The 20,475-nt window shown below is 35.7% G+C and overlaps 1 protein-coding gene across 1 annotated transcript in view; it reads right to left on the bottom strand.

Annotated features, from left to right (window-relative positions):
* Positions 1–20,475, bottom strand: part of LAMA4 (laminin subunit alpha 4) — a 116,358-nt gene that overhangs the window by 71,523 nt on the left and 24,360 nt on the right. Inside the window, exons 2-3 of the mRNA XM_087973282.1 lie at positions 15,345–15,446; positions 3,962–4,086 (exon numbers count right to left, since the gene is read on the bottom strand). Coding sequence (XP_087829408.1) covers positions 3,962–4,086; positions 15,345–15,446 — 227 coding nt within the window. The remainder of the gene's footprint in view (positions 1–3,961; positions 4,087–15,344; positions 15,447–20,475) is intronic.

Below are 20,475 nucleotides of genomic sequence, written 5' to 3'. Positions count from 1 at the left end.
TATTAACATTTATCTCCGTGAAATTACCTGCATGTGTACAAGCACGTTTCCATTCAATGTTTTAAAGTTTAGGGACAAAAGAGAAAAATGATCTGAGAAAATGATGGCTCTAGCTTGATTAAAAAGATATTCCTAAAAAGAAAGAGATCTGCCCCCTTCCCCACAAAGAACATCATTTCTTTACAAGATCTCAGGTCACAGAAGACACTATATTGCATTTAATGAGAGGTGTCAGTTTTAGAGCATGGCTGAACACTTGTTCTAAATGGGATGAATTGAACTAATTTCCTTAACTGATAAAAGGCTTCTGTCAAAGGAACATTTTCAGCAATTAAAGCTCCTTTCTATAGAGTTTCTGTGCTTTCCTAAAATCCTACCAATAATAAAAGCTATTGGAATTGTAAGGTTCTTGCACATTTTTCAGTAAAACTCTTATGTTGTATTGTGACCAAAGCTGGTTCCCCTAACGCAATAACATCACTTTAAAGAAATGACATAATTTTGTAGCATGCAATCAGTAATACAGGTAATCCTCGACTTATGACTACAATTGAACCCAAAATTTCTGTTCTTAAGTGAGACATTTGTTAAGTGAGTTTTGCCTCATTTTATGACAGAGTGAATCACTGCAGTTGATAAGTTAGTAATCTGGTTGTTAAGTAAATCTGGCTTCCCCATTGGCTTTGCTTGTCAGAAGGTCACAAAAGGTGATCACATGACCTTAGGACACAGTAACGGTCATAAATTTGAACCAGTTGCCAAGCATCAGAATTTGGATCACATGATCATACAGAAGCTTGCAAAGGTTGTAACTGTGAAAAACCTCCCTAAGTCACTTTTTTCAGTGCCCCTATAACTTTGAGCAGTTCACTGTATGAAATGTTGTAAACCAAGGATTACTTGTACATTACACAGAATACCGTATACTGGGATCCCACAAAGCTTTGCATTTTGCTGAACAGCCATAAGGAAATGTAGAACCTGAGTTTATACACCTTGGACTCACTACATTGCAAAGACAAGACACTGAAAAAGGAAGACATGGTGGAAATTACAGTGTGATTACTGTTTTAGGTAAACCTGTTCATGAGATATCATTTATTTTTTCCTACTAGGTCAGTATACTAGCCATATGTCTCTGAGATATGGTCAGTGAATAAAAAAATCTGGTTTACTGGGCCACAGCTTCCAGACTAAATCTTCTCCATATTGCTCTTCAAGGTCAATTCAGTTTGCTGTGAATGTTTTTCTACAGGGGTGTTTTCAACAGTTCATGTGTATTGGGGGAGGAGAAGCATCTCATTGATTTGGTAGTGGACACAGGTCACATCTGAATGGGGAGATACTGTACCTTTTATCATCTCAGGTGACCTTCTACAGATATTGTAAGGCACACTCTTAAGAAAGACTTTCTTTCATTTAAAGGCATTCTCATAAACCTATCTGAGTAAACACAATTGCTTCCCGAAGATTTTGTATCCATTTTTTCTGTTGTACCAATGTTTTCTTTTTTGCATTCATCTTTTATTCTTGTTATAAAATCTTCAAATCTAAGAGACAAACCAAATGGACTTATCTCCACCCATTGGAACAGATCCCAAATGTTACTAATCCATTATCCACATTAGGCAAAGAGCATTATAAACTGTGATTTTTTTAAAAAAAAAATCATATAGTTAATTGCATCATAACATATCTACCAAAGGGAAGGAAGTAGGAAAGGATTTTTTTTACCTGATCTTTTACAGTTTCAACATCTGTCTTCCACAATGTATTTTTTGCAATATAAGCAATATGTATGAATTCATGGGAAAAAAAGAAATAAATGCCCTGAAAGCAAGACTAATAGACCATCCATGCAGTCTGTCAGCTTAAAGGTTACGAAAATTGTATGAAATCGGGCTACTATTGAAATGGAAATTATAAGGATAAGAAGTGACAATTTATTAGACTCTTAAAACTATTCTGAGTTTCTGCCCGATAAATCACCATGAATTCTATGTTATCTATATATTAGTAAAAGTTTTGTGTCTATAACCTTTAACTGGGTGAAATGGTGCATCATAGACTAAAACTTTTTGAACTGAGGCATTTTCAATGGTCTAATTTATAGAATGTGCTCCAATCCAGGACCCATAACTCCCATGGAATTGGAATTAGGGAAATGTTATAAAACATTTCATGACAAAAATGATCATAAAGCATTTTATGACATAATACAAAATATCACAAAACATTTTCTGTGGTCAATTCCTAATTTTTGATTGTGTTATATAGTTCATCATGGGCTAGTTTGAAGGCAGATCCATCTCTTAATGTCTCCTGAATTTAAAAAAATTTTTTCGACTTCATTAGAAGCTATGACACTGTTGAAGGCATTGAGGAATCTGAGAATAAAATATCTCTGAAACGATGACCCAAGCATCATGGATTGTTTAGCTGAATATAAGTGTAGGATTTCATTCACTCCTCATAATGCTGGGCTCTTATGGATTTCATTCAGAATACTGAATACTTCAGCTGGATATATCACATATATTTTACATATGTAAACTTTCTTATCATTTCTATTAGTCTGTATCAGAGGTGGTATTCAGCCAGTTCTGACAGGTTCTGGAGAACTGGTAGTGGAAATTTTGAGTAGTTCGAAGAACCGGTAATACCACCTCTGGTTGGCCCCAGTTTTCTGCCTCCCGACTCCCAGCTGATCGGAGTCCCAGCTGAACAGCTGGGACTTCTTTTGGTGCCCAGCACAGGAGAAGAAAAAGCAGGTTAGTGGGGTGGGGAGGGAATGGGGATTTTGCAGTATCCTTCTCCTGCCATGCCCACCAAGACACGTCCACGGAACCGGTAGTAAATTTTTTTGAATACTTTCACTGGTATTTGTTAGGAATATAAGTCACCTAACAGGTATTTGGGTTAGAAATATATAAACCAGGATAAACATTTTAGTACTATATCTTTAAGGGAATGCAAGAGCATGCAATTGGGTGTGGTTTCTCAAACAGCCATAAGATGGAGCCAGAAACCTGGGTTGTTTAGTCTGAGTCTTAGAAGAGAGTGTAAGTGTATCACTGTTTCCTTCTGTTGGAAAGTATTGCCGTTCCTCCATTTCTTCTAATTGACTGATATTATTGGATTTAATGTAAGTCTGATACTGAACTGTTTTTGACACTGGAATTTGATATTTGGATTATCCCTGGATTGAAAAACTGACTGATTTACCTGTGAATGACTTTTGGACTGCTTATCTTGAACTTTGCTTAAACTGTCTGGAAGTAAAAACCTACATTTACTGTACAGTGTATCTGTGTACTGTGTGTGTATTATTCAAACACTACTCTCAAATACGTCTCCCTGTATGCGCTCATTCTCCTAACGGGGAATTACCTCAACAGTATTGCTGTAATGTTCTGTAACATATCCAAAAAGCCTTATCTGAAGATTTGAGGCATATTTGCCTGAAAACATCTGTGCCCAAATTTGCTCCCAACCAGAAAATTAAACTAGTTCCTTGAAAGAAAGAAATACTTCTTTTTCAAGGCACATTTGTACTATAAATTATTTCCCTCCAGTTTGGTACAGTGGTTAAAGCATCAGGCTAGAAACCAGGAGGCTAGAAACCAGGAGACTGTGAGTTCAAATACAGCCTTAGACACAATACCAACTTGGTGACTTTGGGCCAATCACTTTCCCTCAGCCCTAAGAAGCAAGCAGTGGCAAACCACTTTAGGAGTCAAAACTGACCCAAAGGCACTCAAGCATGCAAACACAAGGTAGGTCACAGAATAAAAGGAAAAAAAAAGATTAAGTATAATGTCTGCATCAGGCAACGCATACCAACACAATTTTTTAAGGTAGATTAAAGCGCAATGAAGTTTGGCCATGGGTATTTTTCTCAGCAGCAGGAGGGATGGCTTAATAACTAACATCATTTGAAAATAAATATTAGTTTGCCTACTTGGCCACCAGAGGCAAGGGACAAGGGCAAGGTTGGCAGAAGCTGGGTGCTCCTCTGGTCACATCACCCAGGTAGCCTTCCGGACATCGGTCACAGTGGTCTCCAGTTGTGTTTCTTTGGCAGTCCTGTCATATAAGAAAGAGAGAGAAGGAACACAAACATGTAAGAATTACTTATTCAGACGACCCAGAAATTATTGAAGTGAACACTCCTGGCAATCAGTGTGAGAAACCTTGGTGTTGATATGGCGATCTGGGGTTTATTGATGGATAAAAATAAGATTTTCGAATTGCATTTGAACTTTTGAAGCTGAACATGTCAGGCTTGCTAACAAAGCACTAACCAAATAGTTTGCAAGATATAATTTTGGAAGCCATATTTCTGAGCCTGTTTAGAGCTGCTTGGTGCAGTTTGTTCTTGTTCTAAACCATTCCACCACCAGCCCAATCATCAATGCTCACAGTGAGATCTATATTAAAAAATTCATTTCTTGATGCCTGCTTGGAATTAGTTTACAAGCTGGCAAACCTGTAATTATCAATTCATTTCCAAGAACATCCATACGGGTATAAGGAATGGTTCCAATTCTTAAAAGTTAGTAATTGAAGAAAGCCACAGACAGGTATGGGATCCGACCGGTATAACTACCGGTTCTGTTGCTTTGCATTGCGCGCGCATCCGCAATTTCCAACCTGCTGAGCTGCCTGGACAGCTTAGCAGCACTGCGTGCGGGTGTGCAGCAGTTGGGAAAGCTCTTTTTTCTTGCTTTTTCAACCGCGGCTGTGCTGCACAAAGCAGCTGCAGTTGAAAAAGCAGGAAATAAAGGACAGGTAAGAGCCCGGGCGGGCAGGTGGATCAAAACAGCAGCAGACACAGAACTGGTTCTGTGTCTGCTGCTCTTCAGAGCTACCAGTTCTACAGAGCTGGACAGAACCGGTAGAATCACACCCCTGGCCACAGATTAGATCCGGGGGAAAATACTGCTTCCACTTCACTTTATTCAGCATTCCGAGACTTGGGTTCTCTGACATACTGATGTATGACAGGTTACTTCAGAAAAAATGGCTACAGAGAAATAGAACAAAAGAAAAGCTGCAATCTCCCATATTTCAATCCATTCAAGAAGATGGTTTCATTTAGTTCTGTTGTAAAAATGATTTCTTTGTGGCTTCTGCAGGGTTTTTGTTTGTCATATTTCATTCTTGTTTGTTGAAATGCAAAATACCCTTTTCTTATCTTTTTGTCAGCATATAGAAAGAAATATTTTTTTAAGTGCACAGAAAGGAGTGCAGTTTTAAAATGTCGGCTTCTGGGCAAAGATTGCCTATTGATGATCTTTGAACCTAAGTGTGTGAGGACCATTTTTGCCCCATAGTTTTTCTTTTAGAAATTTCCCTTCCTCCCAATTTTGGGAATTTGATGTAATGACAATTTACAAGAGAAAATATGAAAATATACTGAGCATTTCAAAATAGCAGTTTGTTCTGAATGCAGAGATGGCTGATTTCTCCAATCTATGCAACATTTGCCAAAGAAGCAAAAGATGTATTTGTTTTATGGTATTTCTATGCCGCTATCTTCCAAAATGGCATCAAGAATGCAAGAGAAATATTAGGGATTGTACATTATATCCTATTTTGAGTATAAAATCAAAATTGTTTGAGAGCAATTTCAAGTCATTTTGACTGTTCCATTTTTGAAAAAAGAAATTCACTTGTGCATGAAGGATTTCTTAGAAGATTGGAACAAACAGCTAGTCTGATTAATGCTAATTTGAATGTTTGGTCCTGATTTGAATGGTGATTTGAATTTGAATTTGAATGGTTACTCCTGCTTGGGCCAGTAAAGAACTAGACATGTCCCTGCTGCCATTAGTTTAGAATTGGGCATCTCTCTGTGGGCATCTACATGAAGATAATAGAAAATCTGAGGCATTTAGGCAGGCATGGTTTATTTTCTTTAAGACTGGTTGTATCACACTCCAGCACAGTCTTTACCTGCAATATGTATATAAAAAGTGTTACTGTATTTCTGAATAACAAATAAGGCTGAATAAAGTCTATATAGCTTATGTTACACAATTCTTAATTCCTCTGTTTCCAATTTGCAGACTTTTTGAAGCACGAGTGGTTGGCAAGGGTCTGGTGCTCACTCCTTATGTGACCAGTGAATATCAACTCAGACATTTTTTTTTAATAGGGACTGTGAAGGTTAAGGTTATGATCAGGTTCATAGCTAAGCGCTGCTTAAAGATGCAGAGGAAATGAAGCTGTACACTTTTTTTACAGAGGCCATAAAAACGATAAAAAAAAACACCTACCAAAGGATAAGTTGACTTAAACAGTTGCCTTATTCCTTATAGGTCTTTCTAAATTCACGAGAATGGTAGTTAAAATCCTGGGAGAATGTTTATATTTCCCCTTTTCCCTCTCCTAAAAGCAGTAGCTGGACTTTTTTCCTGAAAAAATTAAGCTCACTGTGTAGAATAAGAGTTTGCCCTTCTGGAAAGGGTCATAGTTGCCTAGTAAATGGCAAAATTTCCCAAATTTGTCAAATTAGTTAAACAATGCCTTGAATTTTTCATAAGTGCTGAAATTGATGAAGTTATAACTCAATGAACTGAACTAACTAAACTTTTCACAAAACTAACTAAACTTTTCCCAAATTTGCTAGCCTGTCAGAATACCCGATCAGATCCCCAAGATATATCACTTAGCTGCCAAAATCCACTCAATTTTGACCAAATGCGGAATACTACTAGAGATAACCCAGAGCTTCAGGGATACATAATTTTTTATTCCTAATTTTGATCCCTAAAATAGCTACCTTTTACTTTAGGAGTAATCAAATGTAATTGAATGTTTAGAGTGCAAGAGATGAATATACAGTTCACACTCACGATGTTGTTATCCAATTGGGTAATGAAACTCTGCAAGCAAACAAACAACGACAGAATGCTCTAAGGACTCCGCAGTTCACACTTAATGTGGAAAGCCTTCTTAACATAATTAATAAACTTTTACATTCTTTTTGTTCTTTTGTTTTTAGTTTGGATTAAATTAGTATTTTTTTTTTGATGTACCTATGTATGATAGAATAAATTATAGCTTAAAGTATGTTGGAATGCATGTTGCTTCTTCAGTTAAGGTACAAAATAAGGCTATTGCAGAAGAGTATTCCAGAGTCAGCAGAGAGAGGAAAGGTGATAAAGTGATTTAGAGCAATTCCACGTTAGGTACACTATCACTAAGTTAGTGTTCAGTAGGCTTTCAAGATTCTGTTATATTATCCTACTATCAATGAATCTAATTCCAAACATGCAAGTGCTTCTTGATTCCTATACCTGCCAGCCTCACAGGCAAGAGTCTTCAAACTTGGCAAGTTTAAGACTTGTGGACTTCAACTCCCATAATTCCTGAGCTAACATGACTGGAGGAGGAATTCTGGGAGTTGAAGTCCACAAGCCTTCAAAGCTGTTGAGTTTGAAGACCCCTGCCCACAGGATGCTAGATGTAAGGCTGCTTAATGGCATACACAATTATTCAGAACTTTTTTGAACATGAAGTTATCCCTAATCTTTTTGTTAGCATTTTGGTTATTTTCTTTTTTCTTTATAAATAAATTTTACTAATTTTACAATTAAAACCAACCAACAACACATTCATAAATGAAAGAGAGAAAAAGAAGAAAGAAAGAAGAAAATAGAAAGAGAAAAAAAGAAAACAATTAAGAACATTCTCATCTTCAACAATTTGTAAGACCTCTTTTTTATCCTTATTTTATGCCATATACACACACCTAATCCTTACATATATCTGTATATCACTACTATGGATCTATCCTATCCTCTTTTGCCGTTTAGTGTGAAGTCTATCTTTGGTCTATCCATTTGTACCAGCAGTTCCAGCTGTTGTAGTATATTGAAGTGTCTTTATTTTTTAATGCCAAAGTTAATTTGTCCATTTCTGCACAACTTGAAATTTTTTGAATAATCATCTCCTCTGATGGAACATGAGGCTGCTTCCAAAATTGTGCAAAAGCCAATCTGGCCGCTGTCAAAATGTGCATTATTATATATTTCACTTAACAGAAAGGACTCTGGTTTGAATTCGATCTGTTCTCTTGTCATTTCCTCCAGCCAATTTCTAATTTTCTGCCAATATTTTTGAGCTTCTGTACAGGACCACCACATATGGAAAAAAGTCCCCCCCTTTTTTTTTGCATTTGCAATTTGGACTCATATTGGGGGGCATCTTCGCTAATCTCGAAGGTGGAAGGTGCCATCTATAAAACATTTTATAGGCGTTTTCTTTGTATGCTACCGATTTTGTAATTTTATTATTTCTACCCCAGACCTTTTCCCATTCTGTTATGGTGATGCCACGTCCTATATTACTACTCCAGGCTATCATGTTCCCTTTTACAATTTCTTCTTCTAATTCAACTTCTAATAAATAATTATAAAATTTTGTTATATTTTTTTGCCTGATCCTAATAAAATTTTATCTAATTGCTGGAGTTTATTGTAAATTCCAAATTCTTTCTTGTCCTGTTTATATCTACTTTGAATTTGAAGATATGTCCACTGATCAATGTTTAGTCCCCGCTCTTGAAGTTCTTGCTGTGATTTCAAATTTCCTTGCGTATCCAATAGGTCCTTATATTTAATCATTTTAGTGATATCCAGATTATTTGGATGAATCATCGCCTCCATTGTTGAAATCCAAATTGGTATTTTTAAATAGTGTTTTTTCTGTATTTTCTTCCAATTAGTTAATAATGAGTCTCTGATTAGGTGTCTGTGAAAATATTTCTGGCTAGTTTTCCCTACATCCCATAAAAAAGCATGCCACCCCCTCTGCAAGTCATGGCCTTCTAAGAATAATATTCTCTTATTGGTTAAATTCACCCATTCCTTCAACCATACTAAAGAGGCTGCACTATAATACAACTCCCAATTTGGAAGTGCCAGCCCTCCCCTGCTCTTCATATCCTGCATTGCCTTTAAATTTATTCTAGGTTTTTTCCCTAGCCAGATAAATTTTACAGTTATTTTATTAAGTTCTTCAAAAAAAAAAAAAATCTGTGTACTTTGATTGGGATTGTCTGAAATATATATAGGAATTTTTGAAGAATATTCATTTTAATAGCAGCAATCCTGCCTAATAATGAAAGTTGCAGCTTGCCCCATGTTTCTAAATCCTTCTTTACCTGTTGCATCAATTTATCATAATTATTTTCCTTAAGTGTCTTACAATGTGCTGTCAACCATATTCCTAAGTATTTAACTTTCTTTATCACTTGTATTCCCATAACTTCTTCTAGTTCTATTTTCTGTTTTTCTGTTAAATTTTTAGTCATTAATTTTGTTTTCTTCCTATTAATTTTAAGTCCTGCTACTGCTCCAAATTGTTCTAATTCATTCATCAATTTTTGTCCTCTTTCTATTGGTTCTTCAATGAAAAAAATCATATCATCCGCAAACGCTTGCAACTTATATTCTTCTTTTTTAACCTTTAATCCTTTTATGTATGGGTTCTGTTTAATTCACATTAGTAATGTTTCTAATGATAATATGAAGTGCAGGGGTGAGAGTGGGCAGCCCTGTCTGACTCCTTTTTCTATTTTTATATATTCCCCGTTTATTATAATATTAGCCTGTTGTGTATCATAAATGGTTGTTATAATATTTTCAAATTTGGTGCCTAAATTCATATTATAAATTTTTTGGATTAAAAATTGCCAATTTAAATTATTTAAATTATCGAAGGCCTTCTCTGCATCTAAAAACATAAGTGCAATTTGTTTTTCAGGGTGGGCTTCATAAAATTCTAAGACATCTAGTACTATTATTAAGTTGTTCCTGATTTATCTGGTCGGGAGAAATCCATTTTGATCTTCATGTATATGTATATGTATATGCTCATTTAACATTCTTTTTAGTCTACCTGCTATAATAGAAGTAAATATTTTGTAATCAGTATTTAACAATGAAATTGGCCTATAATTTTGTATATATCGGAGATCTGAATCCTCCTTCGGGATCAGCGAAATCAATGAGTCCGGCATCTTGGCTGCCAATAAGATGTCATTAAAAACTTCCACCATAAGAGGTCCTATTTGTTCTGCTATTGCCTTGTACAGCTCCCCTGGAATCCCATCTGGTCCCGGGGATTTATTGTTTTTCTGGTTCTCTATTGCTGATTTCAATTCAAACCAAGTAATATCTTTGTTTAATAATTCTTCCATTTCTTCCCCAATTGCTTTATCCTTCACTTCATCTAAATAGTTTCTTATTCTATCTTCATCAACTTCTTCCTTTTTATATAACTCTTCAAAATACTTATGGGCAATTTCTTTTTTCTGTTCTATCTCCTGATGTATATCCCCCTTTCCATCTATTAGCTGGTATATCAATCTCTTTTCTTTCCTTTTTTTAAGTCTATATGATAGCCATCTCCCTGGCTTATTAGCATGCTCAAAATAAGTTTGTCTAGTTGTATTCAAATTTATAATCATTCTCTCTTGTTCAATTAAATTCAATTTATGTTTAGTTATTGTTATCTGATTTTGCAATTTCGAATCCTTTGGGGTACTCTGTAATTCTGAAACTCTGTGAGTTTCTAATTCCTTAATTTTTTGTTGTAATTTGTTTTGCTGAGCGTATTTTTCCTTATTCCTCTTGGCGTTATAAGAGATTGTTATACCTCTTACTACTGCTTTCATTGTATCCCAAATATTTTGTTTTGTAGTTGCTCCATTATCATTTTCCTTTAAGAAATAATTTAATTCCTCCTTGAGTTTGTTGGTATATTCTTTTTCTCTTATTAACTGAGTATTTAACATCCATCTTTTCTTGGGTTTTTCCCTACCCTTCCATATTATCTGAATTGGATTGTGATCTGCCCATTCATTAGGTAAAATTTCAATCCCTTTTATCTCCTTTGTTATTTCCCCATTCATCCATGCCATACTAATTCATGTCCATATTTGATGAGGATTTGAATAGAATGTAAATTGTTTTTTTGGGGGGATGTAATCTTCTCCATATATCAATCAAATTTAACTCCTTCATCATTTCCATACATATCTTGGGAAGCTCTCTTTTCCCCCTTTGTTCTTCCCCCCATTACTGTGGTCTTTTTGATAATCAGCAATAGAATTAAAATCTCCTATGATACAAATATTTCTTTTTTCCAATCCTACTATTTTTCCATAAAGATGCTTAAAAAACTATTTTTGATCTCCATTCGGGGCGTAGATTACCCCTAAGAGAATTGGGATGGCATTAATCCAGATCTGCAACACCAGAGTTCTTCCCTCAGAACCCGACCATATTAAATCTGCTTTCAAATCCTCTTTAACATATATGCAATCCATTTCTTTTTCCCCATGTCTGCTGGTGCGGTAAATAGCTTCCCTAATTTCGGACATTCTAGGTATTTTTCATCTGTTTTCTTTATATGAGTTTCTTGTAGGCATACTATATCAGCATTTTGTTTGATTAGTTTAGCTATTATCCTTTTCCTTTTTATCATCGAGTTTAAACCATTTATATTAATTGATAGTAGTTTCTTTTCTTCTTCCATTTAATTAATTCTGTTTCGCTCTTTGTCTTGTAATGGCTCCTGTCTCTCCTTGTGCCTGAAGATGTGTCCTACTTTCTTCTCTCTCTTGTTGTAGATGAGTATTTCTTTGATTTCCTAAAGTTCCATCTCTATTCTTATGATAGCCTTGATCTTCCTGGGAGTTTGTTTCCAGTTCATCCTTACTGCTCTGGTCTTCCAGACCTACCAATCGCTCATAAAATTCCTGGGCCTTTTCCACGGAGTCTATTTTAATTTTCCTTTAGTTCCAAAAAACTAACATCCCCTCTGGGATTAGCCATTTAAATACGATTCTTTTCTGATTTAGGTAAGCTGCTAAGAACTTGTAGTCTAGTCTTTGTTCTCTTACTCTTCTTGGTATTTGTTTGAGAATCAAGACTTCTTTGCCTTTATACGTGATTGTTTCATCTCTTGACATCCTATATATGATATCCCGGACACTCCTTCTCGCAAATTGTATATGGACTTCTCTTGGGCATTTGTGGCGTTTTGCATAGTGCTAATCCTGTAAACTTCATCGAACTCCCTCAAGATGTCATCTTTATCCTTTTCCAATAGTCCAGCCAGTATTCCTGCCATTAGTTGTTCCAGGTCTTCTTCTTTGGATTCCACTACATTTTGAAATCTCAAGTATGTAGCAGCCTTGTCCATCTCTAGGTAGACCAGTGAGTCCTCCATTTATTTACTCACATTCTTTAATTCTTCATCTACCCTTTCTAATTTCCTTTTGGTTCGTTCAGTCCTTTTCTCTACCTCTTTTATTGTTGCTTCATTTTTCTCCAAGGCCTGCTGTAATAATCCAGCTTTGTCCTCTACTTTGGAGATACCCTCTTTCATTTCTGCTTTTAATTTCCCCATCTCCTGTTTTAGTTCATTGATATCTGCTCTCGTCTCATTATGGTTTTTTTTATCATTGTTTCTTGCAGCTTCGTCATCGATTCCTGTAAAGTCAGCAAAATTGATTGGATGTTGGCATTCAAGATGTTAGCTTGTTTCTCCACTGGTAATGTTTCTTCTATGGTTTTTTGTGCTATGGGCGAAGCTGCTGCCGACGTAGTTGTAAATGTCGGGGTGACCTTTCTTCCAGTTTTCAGAGCTGTAGTTGTGGAAGTCATTTCTTTTAAGATTTGTTTCTGTTGTTGTACTATATTAATTATATTATCCCAAATTAACATTCAGTGATAGAATCTCTATATTAGAATTGATTGGTATCTAATTACTTAATCTATCTATCTGCTGGATAGCTGTGCTTTTAGCTGGTTACTGGAGTATAAGTTCTTATATATAAAAATATTATCACTGTGCTATTTTAAAGCCAAATTCTAGATCACATATATAATTTTGTAAGGTCTATGCTCAGCCTCTATACATAACTTCATGTAATTATATCTATCTATATCTATATCTATATCTATATCTATATCTATATCTATATCTATATCTATATCTATATCTATATCTATATCTATATCTATATCTATATCTATATCTATCTATCTATCTATCTATCTATCTATCTATCTATCTATCTATCTATCTATATTTATATATCTAATATCCAAATCCAACTATATTTAAATATGATAAATAAATATGTGTATTTATCTAACCTTATTTTAAATATTCTTAAACACAAACAGTATTACATTCGTCCCCAAGTGGATTAATTGTGATCACACAATAAATTATAATATTAATACTTAAAATCCTATAATTATTAATTAAATAATACTTAATGTTCTTATTATTTATCTAATCAAAGTATAACTATCACTATTATTAATAAATCAATTAAATCAGTTAATTCAATTATTTAACAATCAATTACAACAATCAATTTTCTTTTCCCCAGTATACATATTTATAATCATTTTAAAGAGAGAATAAAGACGGAGAGATAGTTCATCATAGCGCCGGGTGGTGGTGGGAAAAAAAAATTGAGCAAATATATACAGAAAAAAGGGAGTAAAAGGGGGGGGGGGAGGAATTTTGAAGTAAGTTTTTAGCTTTCTGTCTCTAAGTTTGAGAGCTTTCACTCCAAACGCACCAGAAGTGGGGAGGTAAAAAATGCTGAGTAGTGACTGCAATTACACGGTATCTCCACACATTTGGAAGCTTCCACTATTACTTTTTGTCTTAGCGTTCCTAAGTTCAATTTTCCTGATTTTCTTCAGATGGAACCACCTCCTCAATTAGATCAGTATGCTCCCTAAAGGGCTGTTAAATGGTTTATATCAGTTATATTGTTATGATAGCTTCAGGGTTTCTAAGTGTCACCTATGGCGCCACACTGTCTCTGTTCCGTCAGCTACAATCTTCTTCCTGTCTCCGCTTTAATAAAGTCTTTCAGAATAAAAATCAAATGAGATGGTTCAAATCCTCCACAACTTCCAGGCACCTTCTAGCCGCTAGTCTTCCAACCTCGTAAACTTCCCTTTTTACTCATTATTGTCCTCTCTCTCTCTTCTGTCTGCTGAGCCCTTTCACTTTCGCATCCGCTTTTTGGCTGCTTTCTTTTAGGGCTCCAGACAGACACTTGTAACAGCCTTATAAAAGTCTATAGCATTCCAACAATCCTCTCCGCCACTAATTTTCTCTACCACACTCTTCCCCAATGATCTCACAAACTGTCACTCACTCTCTTCTTTACATCGGTGGCAGTCCGGACTTTGGAGCTGCCATTGATAGGGGGCTGTTTCTTGCTCATTGGGCTCTGGAGGGCTCCTCTTCGCTGCAGGGGGGTTGCCTTCCCCACACTGCAACCCGAATCTCCCCCACGCCAACACGAATCTCTCTGGGACTCGTGCACCCTCAAAGGATCGCGCCAACCGCAAAAAGAGATTAACTGAAACCACAGATGGGCTTCTGCACCTCTGTTCATCGTTGCCTTGCCACCGGAAGTCCCAGCATTTTGGTTATTTTCTATGAAGTGGTTTGACAGGACAGCTTTTGTTGTTTAAACTGGTGTGTTCTTGCTTCAGTTTTCTTTCTGTCTACATGTTTGCTCAAGTTTAGTTGACTGAATTCAAAGCTTATTCTTGTGTTAGTATATTTAGGATTGCATTGAATAAAATGTAGTTTTCTCCACTAAGTGAGTAGAGAATTTAAATATTTAGAACCTTAGTGGATGACATAAATACTGCAAACAAATAAACTCTGTGTAGCTCTTTCTTATGCATGCAAGCTCCACTGAATGGTATAGGGATCACTTCCAGGTAAGTGCATATGGGATTGGAGCTTCAGATGTGTAAAAACACTAGATAATGAAATTATTATATTCTAATTTGGCTCTCTTATTAGTTGCTTTGAAAATTTAGTTTAAGCTGTGGAGACATTTTGTCCAACACAAAAATTCTGGAGTACAATCCATGGTGCCTGCAGCAAAATGTGATGGCCCCAAATGAACCTTGTAGAGATGATCATCACACAAATGATATCATTGCATATTGGGTACCGACATCTGACTTACATATAGAGGATGTGCAATAAGTCATGCATGGTAGCTTGTGGTCTTCAAAGGGCAATCATTCATATGTGAGCCAGCATTTGACAAAACAAAGTCGAGGACAACTTCCTAGCCAATCAGAATCGTTGGGTAGTGAGATGGGCAGCATAAAAATTCAACAAGCAATCGAAATCTCTTAAAAAAAGAAAACCCCTAAAAGTCAGAAAAGCAAGCTTACAAAATCAGAGAATATCTGACAGGAATCATTAGAACCACCACTTATGAAGGCAAAGGCATTTGTAGACATTGTAAAGCAAGAAAGATTACCTACCACACAAACACCAGATCCATCAAGACACTTGTAGGCATTGTTATTGCAGTGGCAGGGCCTGCAGTTGCCTGAAATGGTGCGATAAAATCCTTCTTGACATTTCTGCAAGAAAAATCCAAGGGGGAAAAATATGTAATTGGCTATATTTTCCAAGGTTAATTTAATTTTTTTACAACCTATATATTGCCTAGCTAGCATGTAGCTATAACTCATGATAAAAAAAAAAATCCCTGCAATTTTAAAAATAAGAATAAGATCAATAAAAACAAATGCAGCTACTAAAGCTCAGATTTTGTTGCTCTGATATGTTTCTTAGCTCTGGCGTTTTCAATGTATTAGGATGTATCAGCCACAAACCTAGCAACAAGGCCATAGCAAATTTTTATTATTGGACATTTTAGACCACAAACCTTCAAAATGACCTTGTCTAAAGCCTGATAATACAGTTCTTCCGAATCCACATATGTAAATTAGGCACATGCAGAAAAGGTGATAAGTCAGAGATAAAGAGCTAATCTAAATATTGGCTGTGTACAACCATTAAGGCACACATTTATGAAGGCAATTTTAGTAGATTGGCAGTAAGATATCACAGATGGGACCGATCTGCCACTACTTTTCAAATTCCGGTTTTCAGTGGTTATAAAGGGAGGCAATCTCTTATGCAATGGCCAATAAAACAGATGAAATAAGCTTTTTAGAGTAGGATAATAGGCACTTATTCAGGGGTGGGATTCAAAATTTTTAACAACTGGTTCTGTGGGCATGGCTTAGGTGGTGGGTGTGGCTTGGTGGTCATGTGACTGGGTGGACATGGCTTGGTGGTCATGTTATTGGCTGGGTGTGGCCAACTCAATATCACTCACATCAAGGCACGCATCTCCTCACCTGGCCTCTCATGACTGTGGGGATGCTGCAACAGTTGTAAGTGTGAAAAATGGTCATAAGTCACTTTTTTCAGTGCCATTGTAACTTTGAATGGTCACTCCACACAAGCAAAGTACCAGCAAAGGAGGGGAAAAAAACTCCAGAGACGTTCCTGAGATAGGAAGTCTAGTCCTGCCAAGAATGTAATAAGGGTTAACGGAGAGGCAGTTTCTGTGAGCAACACTAGAATGTTTCCTTCCTGCCTTCCTTACAGGATTAGGCCAGTAATTTCTTCTAACAACTGGTTCTCTGAACTGCTTAGAATGTTAACAACAGGTTCTAGTGAATAGGTGCGAACCGGTAGAATCCCACCTCTGCACTTATTTCAATGTCAGCCTTCATTTTGATGACTCTTTGGACACTAAGAACTGAGGTTTTGATTCTTCATGCAGCAAGTGAATTCAGAAGAACACTGTGAAGTTTATATCAGTATAAAGGACATAAGTACACTCCCAAATTTTGTCTGCCCTCATTTATCCTCCAGTTCTGTAAGTATTTGAGTACAGCTGATACTATGTTCCACTCGCTTCTCCCTTCTTGGGGAACACAGTATTGTTGCTCCATTTATTGCCTCTAGTATTATCAGGATATTTAGCTAATTGTGTGATTTAAGAGATTTAATATTCCTTGACCCAAAAGACTTATGAAAGTATGGGGACTAATCAAACTGGCAAGCTACTCTCTTTTCTTCCATGAGCAATAGCAACAGACTTGCCTTGCCCACTGGCATATAATTCAACTTTTTTTGAAAAAAGTAGGTGGGCTGAAATAATCCTTACTTCAACTCTTTCTTTAGCATTCACATTCTTATTTGCTATGAGGATCAGTTCAAGCCCAGGGGGAAATTCTTTTCCCAACCCAAAGAAGAAAAGACCAGTCATTTGCTAAGCATGATTAAGTCTCGAAATTATTTTGACACCTGCATTTTGTTTTTTGTGAGATTTTTTTTTAAGGCAAAGGCATATGTAACTCCAGAATAGCTAAGTTATGAATGTTGTCTTCCTTTACAAATAATGAAGTGCCTCATGCAGACAATAAGTACAATTTATTCCTCTTCCCTTTTAGCTTATCTTACATCAGGCATTGTTATATTTTGTGAAGCTGAGAAATAAAAGATAAGCATCCAGTCTATAAAATGAAAGGAAATGTCATAGTCAAAGCAGAAATAAAATGACCTCCAATTAAGCTGGAAATGGCTGAATTGGAAAGTACTTTGTATATTAAAAGGTGCAGTGTGCTTAAAATATTGTACTGTGTTGCACAAGCACACTGTTGTATAGCCTAATTTTGTATTATGAAGATGAGAACATGTATGAAGCCATACTTTCCTATTAATGGAATTATGTTAAGTTAACCAGCTTGTTGACTTCTTATGTTTATGAATATTATTTTATCAGTCCAACTGATAAAAGTGCAATTGTTGCTTGAGAAAATCTAAAAACAGGGCTGATTGGCAGGAAGCCTTGCAGATAGATATTTATTGAATATATGGGTACATCCATGTAATTTTTATATGATTGATGTAGAGCAACTTATATCCTCTCATCTGGATTTTTAAAAATCTATTATTTCAACATATCTTTAGATAATCATTGTATATGCAGTTTCCAGGGAGTACTGACAATAGTAGAAATTACGTTTATGGAAAAATGTGTAAGGTTGCTGTTATGAACTAATAAAAAATCATTTAATAAAACTTATTAACATTATGTTAAGCAGGCTTGAAATCCTGCACTTTGGATTGGCCCTTGGATAGCGAACTGGGATTGGTCCTCATGGAGCAACCTGATTGGCTACTAGTTTAACATCTTTCATTGGCCAAAAGTTAAGCATGTGAACACAGGTCATTGGTTAACAGATCAGTAGCTAGCTCTATAAAAGGGCTACTGCTGCCTAAGGGTTTTGCTCTCTGTTTCTGATTCTTAATAAAGAGTTGAAGTTCACTAAGTCACTGACTCGTCTCAATTACTTGCACTCATGCCCAGAATATAACAGTTGCCATTTTTAAAAAGCTACCACTGAATATGTTATGAGTTATGAACATCTCCTTACTGAGCTACTGTACCTGCTGGTAATGACTTCAGAAGAGGACATCATCAATGCATGAATGTCTCCTTTTTTTTATTCCCTGCTTTTCCAATAAACATACAAATGGAACTGAAGAAGCTTCTTGAATATGAAGCAAAAAGTTTTCAAAAAATAAACTAAGAAAGTCCAGTTGCCTTTTGGAAAAAGTAGCTTTGGGGCAGCACTTTTTTTACTGTTACAATGGATATATCTGACAGTAAAAATAAGCCATGTTGCACCAGAAATTCAAGAAGGCTTTCTATGCTGAGATTCAGAAGAAAGCAACTTGGAGTATTGCTGAAGATTTATTTATCATTTCTCTGATACTAGCATATTTACTGTGTTATTTTTTTTAAAGAAACCAGTCAAAATACTTCTATATCATTGTAAAGGAAAGTTGTCTCTGGTAAATGAGAAATGCCTTTACACTATTAAAAATTATTTTGCATTCTATTACAAAATTAAATATGTATCAACTTTTCTCATGAAGCTCCAGAAAAAATTCATTTTGAGGAATGCAATATCTTACCCTGCTATTTGGGAATCCTGAAAATTAAAATTGTCATCTGTCTTTTGGGTATCAATTTGATAAGGTTGCTGCCTAGATTATGGCTTGTTATTGACAAACTCAAACTGGATTTATTTATTGTGTAGGCTGAAAATGTGTTGTGCAAATGAATTTGTTGGTTTATAAAAAGTTTCAGCGTTGGGGAGCCAAATTAAAACCAATATTCTGATGGAAACTCAACAGGTATTATTGAGTTTGCCAGCCAAACTTACAGAGTTGTTTTCATAAAATGAAAAGATATACTCACTCGAATCTTTTTGAGCTCTTGAAGGAGGGGGACTATAAATCAAATAAACAAATCACGGTTTGTAGTTTTTAATGGATTATAGGAACTCATTTACCATAAATAATAAAATGCAAAGCTGGTCTACCATAAAAGTTTTTCTGTGCTGATACTTTATTTGCAGCCATTTTCTTGCACTGGGTTTAGGTTCGTTAATAATGGAGCATGTTCAGAAAAAGACAGCAAACATCTGCTTTCTATTTTGTTGGAAGAGGATGATTATGAAAAGAAAATCTCCTCGCTCTGCAAATCTACTTTTATGGTAATAGTCCTGACTTCTTACATACTCTTTCTTTGGTTCTATCAAACAAAATCAAAAGCTAAGTGTGTTTCCTCCTTAAAGGCAGTTCAAAAGTTCCTTACTGTTCTGTAAAAAAAAACCAAGCCCTTTGAACTTTGATTTAGTTACACGCTGCATTCTGCAGTACGGTAAGAGAGAAAAATGTGTAGTTTATTTTGTGTTAATTGTTTCTATTTAAAATTTTCCTCACATTATTTCTGCCTCACAGTAAAACAGCAGATAGATAAAAATCTTTGGGGTGACTTCAGTGCCATTAACAGATCAATTAGCAGATCAAAAATCTGCTCAAATGGAGCTCAAATGGAAGAAGGTTGTGCTTTTTCAAGGAGCTTTTATTAAAAATATATTCATGATTAGAGGCATGCAGATATACGATCATTTGATTCATGTTTCTGGTTTGAACTGGAGCTGCAGAAGCAAAAATGCCAAATGTCAAATAATTTCAAATAATAGCAAGAAGCTTTTAAAAACATGAAGTTTTTTTTTTAAAAAGGGACATTAATTTTTTTTCTTTGGTGACAGAATAAACTGTAATTTTCAAGAGCAATCATTTGTTTTGTGGCAAATATCCTTGCCCAGTTTCAGAATGATATTGAGAGACTTGTACAAAGGAAGGGAGGTTTCAAATATAGATAGTTCTCGACTTACAACAGTTCATTTAGTGACCATTCAGAGTTACAATGGTACTATCTATACCCATCCCTAAATGAGGTGGAGCTGATTCTTTTTTTAAATTTGATTTTCTATTAATTACATTTCTTAACACGGTTGTTAAGGGAATCTGTCTTCTCCATTGAACTTGCTTGTCAGAAGGTCACAAAAGGTGATTATATGACTAGGGGATATTGCAACCGTTAGTTGCCAAGCATCTGAATTTTGGTCATGTGACCATGGGGAATGTGACAACTGTTGTAAGTGTGAAAAACAGTCCTAAGTCACTTTTTTCAGTCACTAAATGAACTATTGTAAGTCGAGGACTACCTGT

Source organism: Notechis scutatus, chromosome 1 (assembly GCF_049901735.1).
Source record: "Notechis scutatus isolate UNSWTSFEM ecotype Mainland chromosome 1, rNotScu1.2, whole genome shotgun sequence".
NCBI lineage: Eukaryota > Metazoa > Chordata > Lepidosauria > Squamata > Elapidae > Notechis > Notechis scutatus.
Note: the sequence above shows the minus strand (reverse complement) of the source record. Positions and strands in the feature narration are given on the sequence as shown.